A 21,676-nucleotide genomic window follows, 5' to 3' on the forward strand; every position below is an offset into this window, starting at 1 on the left:
TGATGGCTACTTCCAGCAGGATAACGCTCCATGATATAAAGCACGAATCATCTCAGACTGGTTTCTTGAACATGACAATGAGTTCAATGTACTCAAATGGCCTCCACAGTCACCTGGGGCCTCATGTATCAACGCTGCATATGCACAAAAACTTTGCGTACGCCAGGTTTCATGCTCACGTTTGGATTTACTAACGATGAAAAGAAAGTGGGAATGTGCGCTGGTCCACGCCAACTTCATGCCTGGCTCACATGCATTTCTTGTATGTGTTTGTTTTATTTCCATTGGCAACTCCTAGAGGCAGTTGTGTTAAATGGCACACTACAAAGTATCCTTGAGCCGTGTAACAGTAGGTGTATGGGACGAGATCATCCGCATGTCTAGCATGTATATACGGTTTCCATACCATACAATTGACCAGCTAAACATTAAAGCTCAACTTGCAGCGATCGCCGGTTTTCCCAATGTAATCGGAGCGTTCGACTGCACACACGTTGCTATGAAGGCGCCATCTGAAGATGAATTTGCATTTGTGAATCAGAAACATTTCCATTCAATAAATGTGCAAATAAAATATGATGCACACACTTATTAATGATTTCTACTTGTCTTCCTCGTGATGAAGAGTAGGCAAAATCTGATATGTAGCGGGGGAAAAAAAGAAGAATGAGTTCGTCAGTTCATGCTTGAATGTGTCAAAACATGTTGCTATGCACTTTACGAGCTATGCTACTGTTTAGCTATGCTAAACATACTACTAAATTTTACACCTATTCATCAGACTTTTTCTTTTTTTAATCCACTCAGTGCGATGTTCAGACCCAACTGTGTTAACTACATCAGCTAAACTCCCACTCTATTTTTTTCTTTTGTTATTAATTCCGGAGGACAAACTTGCAAATAACACAGTTTTTCTCCGGTCTACCTCCGAAAGCAGCACCTCCAAATCACATTCTGTTCAAAGTTTCTCTTTTTGCTTGCTTTTGCCATTTCTTTTTCGTTGGGTTCTGCGAAAGTAGAGTCATCAGCATATTCATACGGGGGAGGAGGCAGGGAGGGGTTTTGCGCTCGTGCATGTTGCGCAATGTTTTAGTATGATTTCAACAAAAGTCTTCGTACATGAGGCCCCAGATCTCAATCCAATAGAGCACCTTTGGGATGTGGTGGAACGGGAGATTCACATCATGGATGTGCAGCCAACAAATCTGCAGCAACTGTGTGATGCTTTCTTGTCAATATGAACCAAAATATCTAATGAATATTTCCAGTACCTTGTTAAATCTATGCCACAGAGGATCAAGGCAGTTCTGAAAGCAAAAGGGGTCCAACCTTGTACTAGTAAGGTGTACCTAATAAAGTGGCCGGTGAGTGTATACTGTATATAATAATGCGCATACTGATTTGTCTTTAATGCAAAAGTTTACCCACCTAAAATACTAGAGTGCATTAAAAATCCAAATAACACTTATTTTGTACAGAATTATTAAATATGTCCTTTAACAATCCTTTTGAATCAGGTGAAATTGCTTTTCACCTAGACTTGGGAAGCATGACAAGTGCTGATAAGTGCTTTATTTTGCTTTCAAGTATAAGATTTCAAGTAGGACTACTACTGTACCTCTACAGCCATTCATGAAAATTATTTATTTATAGCGATAAAAACTCACTGTTTACAACATTGTCTCTGGATTTTCCCTGGAACATTTTTTAACAACTCAGAAAAAGAGGCCAGCTAAGATTTTTGGTAAAGAGAAAAAGGTGGGAATGTTTTTTTTTTAAGAATACAATATTGATGTAGGGTATGGCCCCAATCTTTTATTATTTTCTTTTCACTTATTTTTGTATTGCTAATAAAACATCATAATATTTATTCATTCTTTTTTCAGTAATTTTATTAATATTCTGAACTAGCTTTAATTTATTCTCCTTTTAAAAATATAGTTTTAATTATATTTACACATTAACTTTTTAACTCAAACTTACATCATTTGGATCTGTAACACACATTTTTTTCATTGTTTTTCATGTGATTTATATTTTTATTTTATGTCAAGTTTACCAACAATATTTACAGTATTTGACACCACACTTAATAGCTGGACTGCATCAGGGGTCCGTTCTTCATACGTGGATTACTCAATTAGCTGGATTTGATTATTGATGATTTGACATGATCCAGGACCATTTCATTCTTCAAAACTCATCTGAGAGTTGTAGCAACAGGTCTGATAGCTTAAACCTGCTTGGGAGCAGGCTTATTTCATATAAACAGGAATAGATCAGGTCATTCAAAACAAAGGTAATACTGAAAGTATGTATCGATTTTCTTTCAGTAGTAGTTATATACACTTGGGAAAATAGTAAAATAGCTTAAAAAATCAATCAGTCAGTCAGTCAGTCAGTCAGTCAGTCAGTCAGTCAGTCAGTCAGTCAGTCAGTCAGTCAGTCTGTCAGTCTGTCTGTCTGTCTGTCTGTCTGTCTGTCTGTCTGTCTATCCTTATGCAATACACTCCGAAATAAAAGTGCAAAAACAGGGGTGTTCTCTCCCCAAGGGGTTCAAAGAGAATATTTGTGGACTTCTTAGACACAAACACAAACTATTTTAAAGTACAGACCCAGCTTTAGTACAGTTTGTGTATAATAATAGACATGACCAATATTCTCGTTTTGTTTTTTTTTTTGTTGTTTTTTTTTAAGGAAAGGAGTAATAATTTATGCAGTCATGCGCATGTTTTGACAGCTAATATACTGGTGATTTGATGCTTCGCAAAATTTGCAGACATCTTTACCAATATCAAAATACTTTTTTGATGCAAAATGAATGTAAGCTGCCACTTATTAAGAAAAGCGAATAGGCATAATAATGAAAATTTTCTCTAAATGTAAAACTAAATAATTTGCTAACACTCTTAACACGTGAAATTGTGTGTATCATATTTACCAAACCATTTACTATGAATTTTATATCATTTTACTTGCACGACTATTTGAATATCAATCATATGATGTCGTTATGCTGCTGTGCAGTCAGCAAATCGTTGCATTGCTGATCATGATTTTGAGAATTGATAGATCTGTCCTTCACAACACACAAAGCAATCTCAGATCAGTTCATCTAGACTTTTTATGTTTGAAGAACCAAATTAGCCAGAGATCAGATATCAAAATTAAAAGATCCAGAATCTGTTAAATCATCTTAGATCATTTAAGCGAAGTACGAAGAATGGACCCCAGGTTGGGAGAACCACAGTAAAAACAAAAGATCATTGTTTTGCAACTTCTATACCAGAATACCACAAGAATCCGGAATCATATAGTCATATATAACATAATTCTCCCTTACACTTGACCATGACCATGTAGACATCAATAGTGCAGATGGGAGGCTGAGGAAGCCTCTCTCCTTTCTCCAGCAGGTCCGGGATCTCTCGGGTAGGAATTCCATCATACGGCTTTCCTCCAAATGTCATCAGCTCCCAGATAGTCACTCCTGGAAGAAAAGCAAGCAAATATATATATTTTTAAAACCTGTCGACATTTTGTCAGGTTAGTGCTCAAGAATAAAGTGAGTGAATTACAAAACTGCATTAACAAAATTACACTTTAAATATGATTACATTTAACTGCAATGAAAATTCTGCTTACCGTAACTCCATACGTCACTCTGGTGGGTGAATTTCCTATAGTGGATGCACTCCAAGGCCATCCATTTTATAGGCATCTGACAAAGCAAGAGGCAATACTTCAGCAGCTTGTGTTAAATAAAAAAACACAATGGTACAGTACATGAAAACGTAATAAAGTGAACACAAAAAACTGCATTCATCAAGAGGCGCAGTGAGCACTGCATTATTGTTTATTTACACAACATGACAAAGTTTCTTCAAAGCTTACATCGCTAAAACCAAACCTTATCACAGTATCATGCATTATGTATTAAGTCTGGCAAGTTAATATTTCAGAAATGGAATAATCAGTGGTATCGGATTCTTTTCATCTTTTTCTTTAGAGGGGGAAAATAAGAAGCAGGTTGGGCAACATGTGCATGCAGCGCTGCCGGGTATCAAACCACACTAAAGCTTTAGAGTTTCTCCTGTGTGAGAGAACAAACATGGCTGATTTAAAATGGTAGATGGTTGGCGCTGAATGGATTCCCAAGACACTCTGTTCTTGCATGGAAACAAGAGGGAGATTCAGATGAATAAGATCAAATCAATGTGTTCATCGAGTGAAGGAAAATGACAGCAGCAGCAGTAGGGGTGGAAGGTTTGTTGAAGTGAAAATGTGTAAAGCTGATGGAAGACTGACGTTTGCTTGTATAAAACTCTTTACACAATTTTGAGGTGTTTTGGGTTGTTTTCAGCTTGTTGTTATTCTGTTGTTTGGTTTGGTTTAGTGTAGTACTTTTGGGTTGTTAGTTGGGTTGTTTAGCATTCAAATGCAGATTTAGTGTACGGTTTCATTTTGTATGCATTACAGTGAAGACTTGTTAACTGATAACTGTAGGCTTCTTTTCATCTTCATTTAACCTTACACATACTTTTACTGTAAAACAGAGTCAAAATTAAGGCTTGTGTAACAAGTGTACGACGTTACAAGAAGTTTATGGCACATCAAAAATTATATTCTTATAGATTGTTTTGTTTCTTATTTAATGCTAAATGTACATTAGACGCTCTGTTTAATATTCTGTGCTGTTTAGATGGTCTTTATTCATTTATCATTTCATATCATATTTAAAACAAAACTTGTTTGAAACTGTACTGTTTATCTGTTTTTGCAAATTCACTCTTCCTATATATACTTTTATCACTATAATGCTGGAGTAGTGCTGCATGATTCTGGCCAAAATGAGAATCAAATTTTTTTTTGTGCTTAAAATCAAAATCACGATTTTCTCACAATTCTGTAGATGTAAAATAAAGGTTAACATGAGCAAGCATTTATTAATGTTATTTCTCAAATATGTGGTAAAACAACAGCAATAATATTAGGCCTATGTGTAAGTCTGCTGTTGGTTAAAATGCTACATTTTGTATAAATTCAAATGGTGGACTTGAACAGATTATGGTCATTAATGCACAATAAAGTGATGACATCAGAATACAACTATTCATAATTCTAAAGTTGAATTATGTTTGAGACATGTGCTTGCAATCTGTCATTGACAACATTATTAGACTATTTTTTTTCAGTGGTAAAATGAAACATTTGTCATTATCAGATTCCCTCTTGCATAATAACATTATATAGGTTAGAGTAGTTATACTGACACTGTTAAACATTTATTCTCACGCACAACACTTTGGGCCCTATCCTACACCCGGCGCAATAAGGTGCAAGACCTGTTTGCTCCGACGTGTTGCTATTTTCAGACTAATGCAACCTTAATTTTCCCATTTCCGCCACGTTGTTTAAATAGCAAATCCATTTGTGCCACTTTGTTCTGGTCTGGAAAAGAGGCCTGTTAAGGCACATTGTTGGTGCGCTGCTATTTTGAAGACAAGCAAAAAGCAGGTCTAAAGTTCACTACAGAGCACATTAGTTGTGCGCCTCACTTACACATTGCTTAAAACACACAGGATGTACAGCAATACACAAATATCTCCCTGCGTTTCCTCCGGGTGCTCTGGTCCAAAGACACAGTACAAAGACATGCGGTACAGGTGAATTGGGAAAGCTAAATTGTCCGTAAAAAAACATGTGCTGTTGGCGGTTCTTTCCGCTGTGGCGACCCCGGATTAATAAAGGGACTAAGCCGACAAGAAAATGAATGAATGAATGAATGAATAAACGAATATATATATATATATTCGTTCATTCATTCATTCATTCATTCATTCATTCATTCATATATATTGACATTAACAGACAGACACACCCACTAGCCACTTTGGCTGGTTGAAAATAATTTTTAAATTGCCAGAGCTGGCTCATCACTATGGTTTAAGACCGTTTGTCAATATGTGATCAAATGTGCTCTTAGAATCGAGAAGCAGCATGATTGATAACTGTTCACGCAAGTAAATACAGAACGAGAGGATGATCAGGCACACAGTAAGACACCGGTGATCCTTGCTTACTGATGTTGCGAGTGAGGCACATTTGATGAGATGCGCATGAGTGCTTAAAAGCTCCTGTTTCCTTGCGCAAAATAACCGCCTGGAAAATCAACTGGTGCAATCGTTTCTCTTTGAAAAAGATTGGGAAAAAAGCAGTGTTCGTGCCTCCACAGTCTTGCTGCTTTCAAGAGATTTCCAGATTTTTTGTATGCAGCAGCTCTTGCCGCTTTTGCTTTTACCATTCTTTGAACAGATTATTATTGGGCCTAAAGTTAACTGTGTGCACATGATCATCATATCACTATCACACACAGAATGTTTTTCACCTGCTTTCTGTTATATTAGTTAATATAGTTTAATTATTATTATTTACAATAACATTGGTTTAACAGGCGATTAACTCTCCGTTTATCTATAGTGTATATACTGGTGATCTGGGACCTTGGGTCTGGACAAACTACTATGTAGTTTTAGATAAATGATTTTTTTAAATGTCAACTGTTTTATGAAGAACATTTTTGTTGAATAAAAAAATGTACATTTACAGCCATAATTAGTTAGTTTTGATACATTATTTAAAATTTGTGGCAAGGAAATAATTAGTTTGGTGTGGCCAGAAAAATTGGTAAATTCTTAGTGTTGAGCCCTAAAATGTCATGTGAAATGAAAACAAAAAGTTAAATTAATGAGGAGCCATGTGGACGTAACACAAAATTTAAAAAAATAAAAATTTTTAGAATGCAGAAAATGTATTTTCCAAACAACAAAATTATGGCTAGTGAAAATGGCGAGTGGCTAGTGATGTTGGAAAACAACTAGCCGCAGTGGCTGGTGACCAAAAAAGTTAATGTCAAGCCCTGTATATATATAGTATGTGATCTTCAACACTATTTGGAGGTGTCCACGTTGCTGAGTAATGTATGTAAAACAATGTGAAGACTTGTGTGACCTCCTTTATGCTTCTCCCGAACTTGAAAATATAATTGGATGAATCGTTTAAATGCTGGATTAAGATTGTGTGGGGTGACGAATCGAGATTGCGATCTTTTTACAAATAATTGTGCAGCCCTGTGCTAATTTTTTTTCTTGTGTTACATTAAATAATGTGTTATCATGTTTTTAACTCCTTAATTACTGTACTGCTGCACTGTGGACACAAACAAAAAAGTCATTGTGTACTAAACATCGTCTGTAGACCAATACTTATTTTCCAAATGTTTAGGTGGGACTTGCAACTAACTTTCAGAAACAAAAGTGTAAACACATCAAAATGGAGAATTATTGTTGTCAATGCTCCTCAAACCTTTTGTTTATTAAATAATTTCACCTAATAACACCAAAACCATCATTTAACTTTCAATTTGCCATGTTTGAAATCTGTGTATGAAAGAGCTTTTGTCTTCCTATTGGTCATAAATTTGCACTGACTAGAATAAAAACTTAAGAATGCTAGTCTTTGGACGTTTCAGATTTGATGTTGGTGGCTGTCCACTATTAAACATTATACATAGTGTACTTAATATAGTCTGGCATAAATCTGATCACTCACAAAAAGAAAAGCACACATTTCTTCCTGACATGCTGAGAATAGAGCCAGGTACTACAATGAATTCTGAAATAGAATGAAATTGACCTTTCATAAGATGTAGGCAGTGTCCCGATTAGTCTGTAAGTCATGTACACTCGCACCAACAGTGCCATTAAGAACCTGTGAACCTTTAAATACTTGCTAATAAAATCTCTATTCTGGTAGTGTGTGTGTGTGTTTGGCCATAGCAAATGCTGTTAATTAGCCCACCAAAAGACACAAACTGCAACATTTGTTTTGATTATTCCAAGCGGTGTTCAAATTAATAATAACTGATGCTATGTTAAAGGGTAAGTGTGTGCCCTTTGTCTTGTCGGGGTCATGCTGTACTGACCTTGCCTCCGTCTGCATTGTATTCCTTCTCATTTGCATCCAGAAGACGAGCCAGACCGAAGTCAGTAATCTTGATGTGGTTAGGTGACTTTACTAGGACGTTTCGAGCAGCCAGATCCCTGTGCACGAGTCTCCGCTCCTCTAAATACATCATACCCTGCATCAACACACACATTAAAAAATGTTTAAGTCTTGATGATATTAAACACAAGTATGGTGATTCCATCATTATCTCTTCAGGCAAAACCTGCAATTCTGAGTGTTCTTGACACAGGTGAGTGGACTTGACAAACCACCTAGGAGACACTCTCTTTTCCTCTCCATATTCACCAGACACTTTCATACAAACACTTCATGTTCCTGAGGAAACATTGTATGATTTACTTTCTTCAGTCGCACATGTACACAGCACCGTATAATCTGTGTATTTATAAAAAATCTGTACATACAATACAACTCAATATCCAGATTTCTTGACTAACTGCATCTCTGTTTAATATTTATCATCTTTTTTTCATATTTATTTTGTGTTTTCACTTGTCACGTTATGTACACTGGAAGCTTCTATAGCCAAAACAAATTCCTTGTGTTTGTGAAGCACAATTGGCAATAAAACTGATTATGATTATGAGTGTGCCTCACACAGGTGAATGAGTTGACAAACCGTGCAATCATACTTTTTCCTTTTCATTTCTATATGCATCAGACAAAAATCAAACACACAAACAAACAAACAAACAAACGATAAACTTGTCATGGCATTGGATAAAATTATCGGCTGAATGAATAATTCTAAATCTAAATTGTATATATAAGTAAAATACACTTAAAAATTCCAATATTTTAAAATGATACAAGAATGACATTGAGTACAGTACATCTTGTGTTTATTAAGGGGTCATGACCGAGAAACCAACATTCCCTTGATTGCTTGACATATAAGTGGTCACAGTACTATGAGCACATCCTGTAAGTTTCAGAGCTCAAAACTTTGTTGTTCTTCTAAGAGCAGCTTATATCGAAGGCAGTCTGACAAAACAACACGATTTGCAATGTTCTACTCTATGATGTAATAAGGCATAAGCTCCACCTCCTCAGATCAACATCTGATTTAGCTTTTTGTCTATTTAGCCTTGTTTATATGCAAAACTGTTATCCAATCACAGCAGTGGGTGTTTACTTCTGAGTCTACAATTAGCCACACCCCTTCAAAAAGAGTGTTCTAATGAAGCATTAAAAACAGGACAAAAAATAGTCAGTTACTTCTAAATTATGATGCATTTTGATGTAAAGATCTTGATAACATTATTATTTGAATTGAATTGACCTTGAATTGAGGTAGGTAACTTACAGGTTTATTTTTATTTTTTAACTTATTTTTTTCACTATATTTTTTCTATAGTTGTAACTTATTTGTCTGTTATCAGTTATTTTCCATATACATTTTACTATTTATGTTGACTTTTTCCACTTTTATTTTGATTATATTTCGTTTTATTTAAAAAAAATACAATTAGACAATTTTATAAAAGTAATATGACTAGAAATGTCAAAATACAAATAATTATGCTGCTAACATTAAATTAAATGAACCCTTTGACTGCCCCTCTACCAAACGGTTGACCATGTTTTTACTGTTTTAAATAAGGACTGTAAAAGTCATTTAAAAATGACTTTTTTAAAATAATGGCTTACACACAGCATTGTTGATTTACAAAAAATAAAATCAAACAAATATACAGTTGCACTACTACACTTCACTTGATTTTGTTTTTTTGTAAAAAAACAAAAAAACAAAAAAAAACAAAAACAAAAAAAAAAAACACAAGAAAGCATGGTAAATGAGAATCTGAAATATTTTATGGCATACTTAAAAAAATAAAGGAGATTTAGTATTCAAATATGTTTTATTTTGAATCTTTTTTTAAACAAATTGGTCTTCACTTCACTTTTTTTTTTCATAGTATAAAAGCCCTGTACTTTTACCATAAACCGACATATCAACCATTTGGTAAAGGCTCATATTTTAGAAATTATGGGTGTGTCATTATGAAGTGACAGAAAGTTAAGAAATGCAATCCAAACATTTTTTTTTTCTTGGTGGGGTAGTTAAAGGGTTAACGAATGCTGTATATAGTAGTACGTTTAACTATAGGACTTCTTTTTTCATTTATTATTATTATTATTATTATTATTATTATTATTATTATTATTATTATTATTATTATTATTATTATTATTATGTGCTAAATAAGGTCTACAACAAGACTACAACATCCCAATGCTTGTTCCTGCTTCTTTGCTTTGTTCACCTTATTATGTTTCCTGTGCCACAACCAGCTTATATCCTAACCCTTGTTTGTTGCTATGGTGTTTGATTGTCACCTACTCCTATAAAATTGTTAGTCTTGTGCATTTAATCCCTCTATTTTAGTCTCTCTTTGTAGCTTGTTTTATGTACGTGGATGTATTTCTCACACCCTGGCTGGTCTTTCCTGTTTTTTGGATTTCTTTACTAAACGCTTGCTTTGCCTGTACTCATAACAATATTTATGGAAAATATACATTTGTCATAACCATTATTATCGCTCATACACTAATAAAAATCTTAAGGCATTTCTGCATTAGTGTCAAGATTAAAGATTCATCATCTGAAAGAGTTTGTAAATGGTGAGAAAGAAGGCAATTGCATTAAAATCAACTTAGTTTGTTTCTGGCATCACTTTCAAAGACATTTTATGGAGAGATTACACTAGCAAAAAAAAGTCACAGCCATATTAATGGAGATTGTACACATTGATAAGCGATGAGTCTCTTCTCAGGCGTGGCTGTGTATCGCAAAACAATGAAAACTCCAGACATCAATTTTCTGGAGGAGCGAACAATGCATGTAATCGATTTAAGTCCAAAAGCGTAGCATGGAGGCCTTTCGCGGGGCCGCTCTCCATTCGCAAGAAAACTGCCTCTCTCCTCTTCCCTTTCAAGTGCCCTTGAGCCGGTGGCTGGATGGAATTTAAATCTTAATGTGATTGGTGGAGAGAGGTAAGGACAGCTTGTGGCAAAATGGTTTTACTAGAAGAGCGAGATTGTAAAAGTGGGGAAATACAATTTGAGAGGTCCAGCGTAGCCCATCACAGGTGCTCTCTGAGATGAGACAAGCACGTCTGTCATCGCTAAAAGAGTCTGGTTTCAAGAGCTTTTAAATATCAAATAACTGAGAATACATGCATAGGAGGAAGATTATTACATCATGTGTAAAGCACCATGTTGCTCTTGGTAGATAAAGAATCAACAATGCATGTTATACTGAGGGAAATCCTTGCTTATGGATTTATTTAACAGGGAATTGAAGAGAGATATAAACAGATGTGGCTATTTTTAAAACAAACAAACAAACAAACTTTTTTACTTTTTGAAAAGCAAAACTTGTATTTTTTATTGTGAAACAAGTTACTGTTGTGTGTGTTTACAGTAAACTTAATTTCTTTTGTGATCGTCAGTTGTGTTGTCTCCACTGGCAATTCCTTCCTGTAGTTTGTTGCAAGCGACAGCAGTGTTTTCTCTATTTGAGTTTAATTCTTAATGAACTACAACTCCCAGAAATCTCTGCGCTCATCAACTCCTGCAGCAGCTGACAATAATTTGGACATTCCCACACAGACACAGCTGCTGCTCGTCTACACTGATTACAAGGACTATAAATACACCTCACCTTCATTCACACATTGCTGAGTCTTGTCTCTTTATGAACATTATGAAGCACTTTCCTTGTTTGATTTTCCTGTGCTTTTGATCCGCCTTGTACCTCATTCTGATTCACTGCCACTTAGTCTGATCTCTCGTCAGCATACTGACCACGTCTTTTGGATTTTCCTCGCACTACTGTTTTGCTACTGTTTCTGACTTCTGCCTGTACAGTACAACCTCGATTAATAAACTGCATTTGGATCCGCAAGTCTGTTTTCAAAATCTGCTTCATAACAATACTGCTGAATTATGCACTATAAAAATATCTTTAAATCTTTTTCAAGTTTTTTTTTTGACATTTCATTTATTTATGCTTTTAAATTGCATCATGTTGATCTTTCCTCAAAAAACTTTTGATGTCGAACAGTTTAAAAAGGTGACTTTTATTGATTTTTCCAGTTTAATAGTGATGTGTTGTAAATGTATATAACTTTACACTTAAATGTAATAATAAGGATGTATTAGTCAGTGTTAATTAATACACTTACTAACATTTGTTACAGTATTTATACATCTTTGTTGACGTTAGTTCATGTAAATAAATTTCATTGTTAGTTCATGTTAACTCACAGTGCATTAGCTAATGTTAACAAGCATGGATTTTTATTTTAATAATGCATTAGTAAATGTTGAACTATGATCAATAAATAAATAAATACATTTACTAACCCAGGATCATTATTGATATGTACCCCTGCATACATTTCTGGACAGCACAAAATACGTCCCAGAAGGTACATTTTTTTGCAGTTTTGGTTTTCGTGAATCCACCAGAGGGCAATATGTATGCTTTTTCAGATCTCAAATTTCTCTTGCGAGTGCCATTGCAGCTGTTCTTCTTGCATAAATCCTCTAGAGTCCGCTGTCGACTGGCTGACTGATAGACTGACTTTTCATAAGCACCAACTGATCCACCCACCACCTTCCCTAAACCCAACCGACAGTTTTTTTTCAAAGGCAATCCAGAAAAAGAAAAGCCCTCATGGCCGCCTGATTTTTACCATGTTTTCAGACCTTACCACGTTCTCACCTTGTTATTTACTTGTTTATTTTATTTTTTGCCTTTTGTTTTTGTTTTACCTGCTTTCTGGAACAATTCTTCAGCAGATTTGAACCCCGCCATTGCGATCAACTTCTCACTGCGTCTCAAGTCCGCCAACATATGCAGTGAGCTACTGGGCAAACTGGTAACAGCAGAAAAGCCGTCCACATGAAGGTAAGCAGTCAGCTAGTAGCGTGAAAAGAAACAGGAGCAGTTGGCAGTGTCATACCGCCCCGTAGCATTCATTTTAACAACGAAACGCAGCCATACGTAGGTCTGGCTACATAATTCGCGCTCTCCAGAAATGGATACGGGTGTACGTTTTCTCAATAAGCCTGTTGAGTGAATTAAACCTTATTGTTGTATAGTGTGACCATATTTGTTATTTGATATATTGTTTCAAACTACATATATAATATCAATAAAGTCACTTTGTTAAACTGCAGATTTTAATTTTCTTGAATCAAAATTCAACAGAGCAGAGATTGCAAAATACAAAAATTATTAATTAACGAATATTTTTTTTAAATATTTAAATTTAAATTTAAATTAAATTTAAATTTAAAAAGTTGCATTCAGTAAGATTTCAGATTTTTATTTCATTTTTTTTGTGTGTGCAACTTCTACATGTAATATTTATATTTTTTTTCCTTTCTACTTTTTGTCCTTTATAATTTTTTTTATTGTTAACATTAAAACTGAACTAAGCTAAACTTGTAATTAAAAATATTAATTTTTATACTAGTATATACTAAGGAAAACCCAGTGAAAACCGAAAAAAAGATGGTGGAATCAAGCAAAGGTTGACATGGAGAGGATTGAGGCTACTGAAGCAGATGCAGAAGCGATCATACTGGAGGGGATTTGTTGGTGTGGCTAAATATCAACTTCAATATAAATGGCCCTGGGAGTAAGTAAGAGTAAGTATATATTAAAGAACAACACAGGTTAAACAAGATTTCTGCTATTCACAGTATCAGTTGCGGAAAATAATTACCACATTCACTTTGAAATTCTGCAATTCGATAAACTTTTAAAATGCACATTTAGATTTGTGATTCCACATGCCTGTCTAATCATCTTATTGCTAAATTGCTTGCATCCTTTTTACTTTCAGATGAACTTTATTTTATATGAACTATATTCAAATGGCTGGGGGAAATATTAGATTGTTTTGCTTTTATGTGAAGTGCAAAACAACACATAAAAGGAGTACTTTTCGTCATAAAAATCTGTTGGATATTCTTCTCATTTTCTATTCATTCCCAAGAATAGGTGTATATGCTGATATGATTTTATGTCAAACTTGAGTGAGAGCTCAATTCTAATTGCGAACAAAACAATGGCACATAAATTGTATAATGAATAACTAAAGGGGCTTTTTTTTCAGCATGTCAACGGTCTATGATCTGCAGCACAGCCAGGTCTGTGAGTAGTTATTAACAAGATGCAACAGCTCTGAAAGAGAAATCCCTCAATTTAAGATAAATCGATAACACACCAGCGTACTGGCTAAAACAGTCTGAGAATGGGGTTTATTTCAGCTGTATATAAATGAGTTTGGCTAATACTGGGAAAGAGGATGATGCTTTGGGTACAAAAATGTGGCTAAGATGTTTCTTCTGTTATGAATGAAAAATATTAGCCATCTTATAGGCTATATAGGCTTATTATTCTGACACTTCGGTCTTGTCAATTCTTGTTTTGGTGGCAGAGACCAGACACTAGTCCTGTCTTGTCTTGTATGTTGTGCTCAGCTCAAATTTTCATGGGTCGAGTACTCTTATCCTGTTCTAGTGTGTCTTTGTCTTTTGTATGAGCGTCGTCTTGCCCGTGCTCAGGCCGTGCGTGCTCTCGCTTGATGGAACACGCCGGGTTTTTTATCCTAGTGTGTTTTGTTCACGGCATGGTGTTTTCGGTCTCAGAGCTTCAGTCTAGTTTGTTTCAATTTCAGTTGGTGCTGGGATCGGAAACATGCATGCCGCATGTGAATGCATAGTAAGTGATTTATTTATCATGTGCTCATGTCTTGCGTTCTGTCTCGACTTAGTGTTGTGTTTAGCATGCGGCTCCATGTTTACATGTTGGTCGTATGCTTTAGTGTTGTGTTTCATGTGAATACGTGGTTAATGGGTTCTCTCATTGGCTGCGTGTTATAGTCCTGTTTTCACATGAGCACATGGTTTGTGCTGTCTCTTTGTGTCATGTGCACTCCTGTCTATTGTCTAATCATTAGTTATCCTGTTCACTTGCCTATTAATTAATCATTTCTCCTTTATAGTCTCCCATGCCAGTTTATCATGTGTCATATCCTTTCCAGCCCTGCCCAGTCAAGTTTGCTTGTTTGTTTGTTGTTTATGTTTTCCCCCTCTGGCTAATTTGTGTAGCTGTTTATTTTTTTATTAATAAATACCCATAATTTTCCCTGCACTTGAGTCCTCGCTCCTTTCCACATCCCCCAACCGTGACACTTATACACTTTAAAAATTAATATGATCAATTAGTCATGACAGCATAGGTTTTTAGTTCATTGTAACTTGTTAAACTAAGTTAATCAGGTTCTAACTTAATTTTATAAGTTACACAAGCTGTTTTAAGTCAGTGTAACATATTATAAGTTCAATGGACTCATAAGGTTAATTTGATTCAGCTCAAAAATGTAAGGCAACCAGGATTTTTCTTTACATTTATTCATTTTCTTTTCGGCTTAGTCCCTTTATTAATCTGGGGTCGCCACCGTGGAATGACCCGCCAAGTTATCAGCATGTGTTTTATGCAAAGCATGCCCTTCCAGCTGCAGCCTATCACTGGGAAACACCCATTTACCTGCATTAACTCATGTACGGACAATTTAGCTTACCCAATTCACCTGTACTGCATGTCTTTGGACTTGTGGAGGAAACTCGGAGGAAACCCATACAAACACGGGAAGAACATGCAAACTCCACATAGAAAGGCCAACTGACCCAGCCGAGGCTCAAGCCAGCGACCTTCTTGCTGTAAGGTGAGAGCGCTAACCACTGCACCACCGTGCTGACCTGATTTTTTTCATTTTTTTCAGGCTAATTTTATAGAGTTAAACAGACAAGTTTAACTACCTTTGAATCCATTCAGCCTATTTCCAGGTCTAGTTAGAGCACTTTTTGCTTTTAAATTATTAAATCAGATTAACAGCAACAATCGATGATTTTCCTATTTAAAGCTTGACTCTTCTGTAGTTACATTGTGTACCAAGACAGACAGAAAATGAAAAGTTGCTATTTTCTATGCTGATATGTGCACATGTCTTGGAATGAGACTTCTTGTGCAATAATCAAGAAACTTTTGCTTAACCATGGCTGCAACAGGCACAATGATATTAAGTTTGTGTTACGGTCAGTGGCTTGATTTGTGTTTTGCTTTTTGATTAACTCTCCCTTGTTTTTCTTGGCTCTACCGTAGTGGAAGGAGGACGCACCTGCTTGTCGTTGGGGACAAATAGGGAGAAGTTTAAAAGATGGCAATGAGGAGGAGAAAAGCCACAGCTTTAGTGGACCAGCCAGCAATATTTAGTTGTTCTTGGTTTTGTTTATATTTTTCAGTTGGAGATGTATTAAATTGTTTGATATTCATTTATTCGATGTCTCTGGGTAAGAATGCTATTGCTATTTTGTGTTGGGTAAGAATAAATCGATTTAAAATGTTTATAATTCTTAATTCCTTTATGCTTTCTCTTTTAAAGGAGCCATCTTAAAGAGAGGTTGTAACAGTTTGCAAAATTTTTATGGACTGCCTAATTATTAATTTGTAATTCTCTAACTATTATGGAATGCATGTATAGTTGTAAAATGAGGCTATTTAAAACAAATAAATAAACAATCAAATAAATAAAAAAATAAACAATCAAATAAATAAATAAATAAAAATTGAGTTTTCATTAACTAAATTACATGGTGGGTTTATTCATTGGACAAATGATCATATAACAGATACATGCATATCGATGCATCTCCCACAAGTTATAAGTAATGATTGACAATAGTTCTAGTTAGTCCTGCCTATTAAAGCCACTTATGGAGATAGTGTGGAAGAGAATGGTCAGATATGATAAATTAAGCAATAAGTCCATAGCGTCCCTCCAGGTTGAGGTCAGTGCCCAGTCCAACAGTCTGTGGAAGATATGCTAATCTGTCTGCTTTGAAATACACAAATGTCTGCAGAACTGTGAAGGAAGAGGGAACAAATCTCTTTATGCCATGCGTATGAAATCTTTCTACAGCAAGCAAGTGTAATCCGAGGTAATGGTGTGGGGATTACACCCTCTGTGCCTGCTGATGAAAAAAAAAAAAATCACTTCCTTCTCTTCATGCTTCCCCACAACACCACATTTCCAACAGGAATTTATCACATGTAGCCATACAGTACTGGTCAAAAGTTTTTGGGTCAGTATAACTTTATAATAAAAGAACTTAATGCTTTTATTTGTGTAAATTGATTAAAGGTGGTAGTTATAATGTAACAGAAGGTTTAAATTTTCCAATAAATGCAGTTTATTTTAAAATTAGTTTCCTTTTTATGATATTTTATGTAATAACATGAAAAGTAGGTTAAAACATGATCCATATTGTAACTTTTGTACTGTCAATTCCTATGCTTTTCTTCTAACCCTTATGAAATGACATCTTTACAATTTCCTGATGAAGAGTTTATTGGCACAAAGACTGAATAACCTGTAACTCACATGAAATCAAGGGACAATAGCTATGTTTCCATCCAAAAATGCTAATTAAATTTATGCACAAAACTGAAATACCACATAAAAGACGTGCTATTAAAGTGATTAACAATGGTTTAAGTTAGTCCTGCCTATTAAAGGTCACTTTAAGGGCTTTGAAATTTGCATTTTTATTCAATGTTTGACTCTGTGGTTGAGATTACGAATTTAAAGAGAGGGTGGGACATAGTTTAGCTCCTCCCCTTCAAAAAAAAAAACAATAGTGTTTTTATTTTATTTTATCACAGCTTTGTCAGTGAGAGTGTTTGAACTGGAGGTGGGGCATGTCAGATACTAGAGAGCATTTGATTTCCATCCAACAAAATCATCACTTCCTGATTAACTGGCACCAAATAGCAACAGTAAAAACAGAATTTGCTGCGGTATAAGCTGCGTGAATATTTTCTTTACTTCATAAATGACTTGCGCCTCAGAAGACAAATGCCGCACGAAAATGAACACGTTTGTAGGCGTGAGACGCGGAGCACAGACGCTCTTGACAATTATAGAGGTAATTAACAATATAATAACACTAATACTGAAATGATTGAGGCATTTTAGAATGACCAAAACAACATTTAAGATGTTTTACAATGTGCTCAGCCTGCTGGTTTGTCTATTCACACACATTTTTACCATCACATGATCTCTTATAACAAAATCACATGACTTTTTTTTTAATGCGCATACTGGATTTTGTTCAGTAAATGTGTTTTCATCGTAGTCTTTTCTTATCAAACAAAAATGTGAATGCGCATGTCCAAAAGGCGCATTAAAATAGGTAGATGGAAACGGAGCTATTGCACTGTAAAATGTGATTACTTGAAAAAGTGAGTAAACTGATTGCCTTCAAATTGTTAAGTAAATGAACTATGTGTACAATTATGCAAATTAAGTTAAGTGAATTTAACAGCTTTAAGTTAAAACAGAAACACTTAAATGTTTTAACTAAACTTGACTTGTCATTTTTAGGGCAGTTTTTGCTCAGTTTTTTAGTAATGGTTTTTAACAGTGTGATCTAAACAACCAAATCGATTTTGATGAACATCACTGATTTCTCTACAAATGTTTATATTGATGTCTAAATGAATGTCACAAAAACAGTTTTGTTGGAAAATAAGTAATTGAGAGTTCTGCAACACATTTTTAGTAAGAAACTAGATTCAAGTGGAGCAGCTACAAGCTGTGCAACTTCTTGATATACACTGCACACAAAATTATAAAAAAAAAAAAACTATTTGATGATTCATCAGATTGGCTTCATGAATCACACACACACTCATGCACACACATGCATTCATTAAATCACAAGCTTCTGAAGCAAATACGAACAAACACAAAGGAAGTGACAATCAGAACAATGACCACGACTGGCAGGCACTCTGCTGCCTTCATCCTCCTTCTGTACACACTGAAGGTATGTCTCACCAAAGACATGGTCTTAAGTGCTTTTCAAAGATTAATGAGCCCACATTAACATTAATCGTCTATCAAAATGCAATTATCGTTGCGTTTGCTGAGGTAGAGAGGAGGGAAATGTACATTTCGGGGTAAAAAAATCTTGACTTCTGCACAGCTGTACCAGTAAAGAGCAAAATTACTTGCTTGAATGACTTAAAAAACATGACTACTCAATTTCACGTGGCTTTTCAGGAGTGGTAATGGAACAAAGCGTTTCTGAAAATGTTCTATTTTTTTCAATATTTAAGGACTAATATAATTATTGTGATCAAAATATTCAGTGGAAAATTGTAAGGGACAGGAAAAGGGGAGGCTGTTTGTTAAAAGCAGTTTTAGCATAGTGAACACATAGAGAGAGAGAGAGAGAGTAACTATCATGGAATGCATGTATAGTTGTAAAATGAGGCTATTTAAAACAAATAAATAAACAATCAAATAAATAAATAAATAAACAATCAAATAAATAAATAAATAAATAAAAATTGAGTTTTCATTAACTAAATTACATGGTGGGTTTATTCATTGGACAAATGATCATATAACAGATACATAAATATCGATGCATCTCCCACAAGTTATAAGTAATGATTGACAATAGTTCTAGTTAGTCCTGCCTATTAAAGCCACTTATGGTGGCTTTTCAGGAGTGGTAATGGAACAAAGCGTTTCTAAAAATGTTCTATTTTTTTCAATATTTAAGGACTAATATGATTATTGTGATCAAAATATTCAGTGGAAAATTGTAAGGGACAGGAAAATGGGAGGCTGTTTGTTAAAAGCAGTTTTAGCACAGTGAACACATAGAGAGAGAGAGAGAGTGAGAGAGAGAGAGAGAGAGAGAGAGAGAGAGAGAGAGAGAGTTTATCATTCAGACCTCTCAAAAACATGGAGAAATTCAGACCTCTCAAAAACATGGAGAAAGAGAGAGTTGAAGTGGTCTCAAGAGCCATACATTACAGTCTGCAGAGAAAATCACTGCCTACTCTGGAAATATGAAAGGTGCACCTTGGAATTTCTTGTTTATGTTTATATCAGAATTATGCAGACAAGGGTTTAGCCCTATTGAACTTGTTTGCCTTGTGGCAATAAAAAAGTCACACACTAATATTTTGTTAGGCCGCCTTTAGCTTTGATTATGGCACACATTTGCCATGGCATCATTTTATGTTGCTTCTATTATATGTCACAACATTTATTCCTGTCCAGAGTTGCCAATATCTTGTATTGATGATAAGAGAATGAGGCCGCTGCACAAAGTCTTCTGCAGCACATCCCAAAGATTTCCTGAACCACTTTCTCACAACTTAAGCCAGATGAATCCTGTCATCTTTAAAAACGCCTGTGCCTGTCCCCACAGTCCTGTATGGTAGTTACTCGGTATAATGGGTATATCACTTCATCTGTCTCTCTTCTTACCTTGATGTGTCCATCACTCTGGAAAAGAGTAATTCTGTACTCATCAGACCACATGGCCTTCTTTCACTGCTCCAGAGTCTTATCTTTATGCTCCCTGCAAACTGAAGCCTTTTTCCCAATTAGCCTCCCTAATAAGTGGTTTCCTTAAGACTACACGGCTGTTTAGTCTGTATCATTTGAGTTTCTAGATAAACAAATATTTTGAGTAGATACCCATTGGACGACGTCTAAGGACAATGTTCCACAAATCGTTTTAAATTTACTTTTGTGCCTGAAGCAATTCGGTTACATGATAAATGCAGTTAATCAATGGATTATTATTTATTAATAACAATTTTTCATTTTTAATAGAAATTATCATCGTTATTATATTTTTTATTATTATTTTTTCTCCCTTTTTTCTTCTCATTTTTCTTAGAGTTTTTTTTAGTTTTTTTACTTGATGTTAAGTGTTGGTGTTTATAGTGTTAAGTGTGTCACTCTTGTTATTTGTGAAGCACCACCATGTCAAAATGAATGGCCCTAAAGGGGATTAATAAAGCTTAACTTTCCCTTGGGGAAATGCTCCTAAAGTCGCTATTAAACAAAGTCGTTAACCAGATGTTTAAGTGATCGTCAATGTTGAGTCATGAAGATGAAGAACGTAAACGTACCTCTAAATACATTTCTAGAGACCGTCAAATAAGTCCTAGGAGCTACGTTTTTTTGCAGTTTTTGTTTTCGTGAATCCTTTAGAGGCCGCTGTGTACACTTATTGAGATCTCAAATTTCTCTCACAAGTGCCATTCGCGCCTGCTGTTCTCTCGTATATTCACCAGAGGTCGCTGTTGACTGACTGTTTGACTGACTTAATGACTGAACAGACCCACCCTCCCACTTCCCTAAACCCAACCAATAGTATTTTCAAAAGCACAGATTGCTTGATGCAATAAGGATAGTTACTCTCTGCATTAGTTAGGGTTAAATAACTTTCCACCAGCTGAAACAATTATCCATGCATTGTAATCATCCAATGAGAGACTATTTGGTTAGTTAAATCCAGGTGGTGACTCTCTCTCTCTCTCTCTGTGTATATATATATATATATATATATATATATATATATATATATATATATATATATATATATATATATATATATATATATATATATATATATATATATATATACACACACACACACACACACACACACACACATCTATGTATATACACGCACACATATCTATCTTTCTATCTATCCATCCATCCATCCATCTATATATATATATATA

At 35.0% G+C, this 21,676-nt stretch overlaps 1 protein-coding gene across 1 annotated transcript in view; it reads right to left on the bottom strand.

The window, feature by feature from the left end:
* The window catches only part of LOC130235225 (receptor tyrosine-protein kinase erbB-4-like), a 614,645-nt gene that overhangs the window by 22,485 nt on the left and 570,484 nt on the right, over positions 1-21,676 (bottom strand). The window contains exons 21-23 of the mRNA XM_056465705.1: positions 7,985-8,140; positions 3,646-3,721; positions 3,344-3,490 (exon numbers count right to left, since the gene is read on the bottom strand). Of these exons, the coding sequence (XP_056321680.1) occupies positions 3,344-3,490; positions 3,646-3,721; positions 7,985-8,140 (379 nt within the window). The remainder of the gene's footprint in view (positions 1-3,343; positions 3,491-3,645; positions 3,722-7,984; positions 8,141-21,676) is intronic.

The sequence above is a fragment of the Danio aesculapii genome, chromosome 9 (assembly GCF_903798145.1).
Source record: "Danio aesculapii chromosome 9, fDanAes4.1, whole genome shotgun sequence".
NCBI classification, from domain to species: domain Eukaryota; kingdom Metazoa; phylum Chordata; class Actinopteri; order Cypriniformes; family Danionidae; genus Danio; species Danio aesculapii.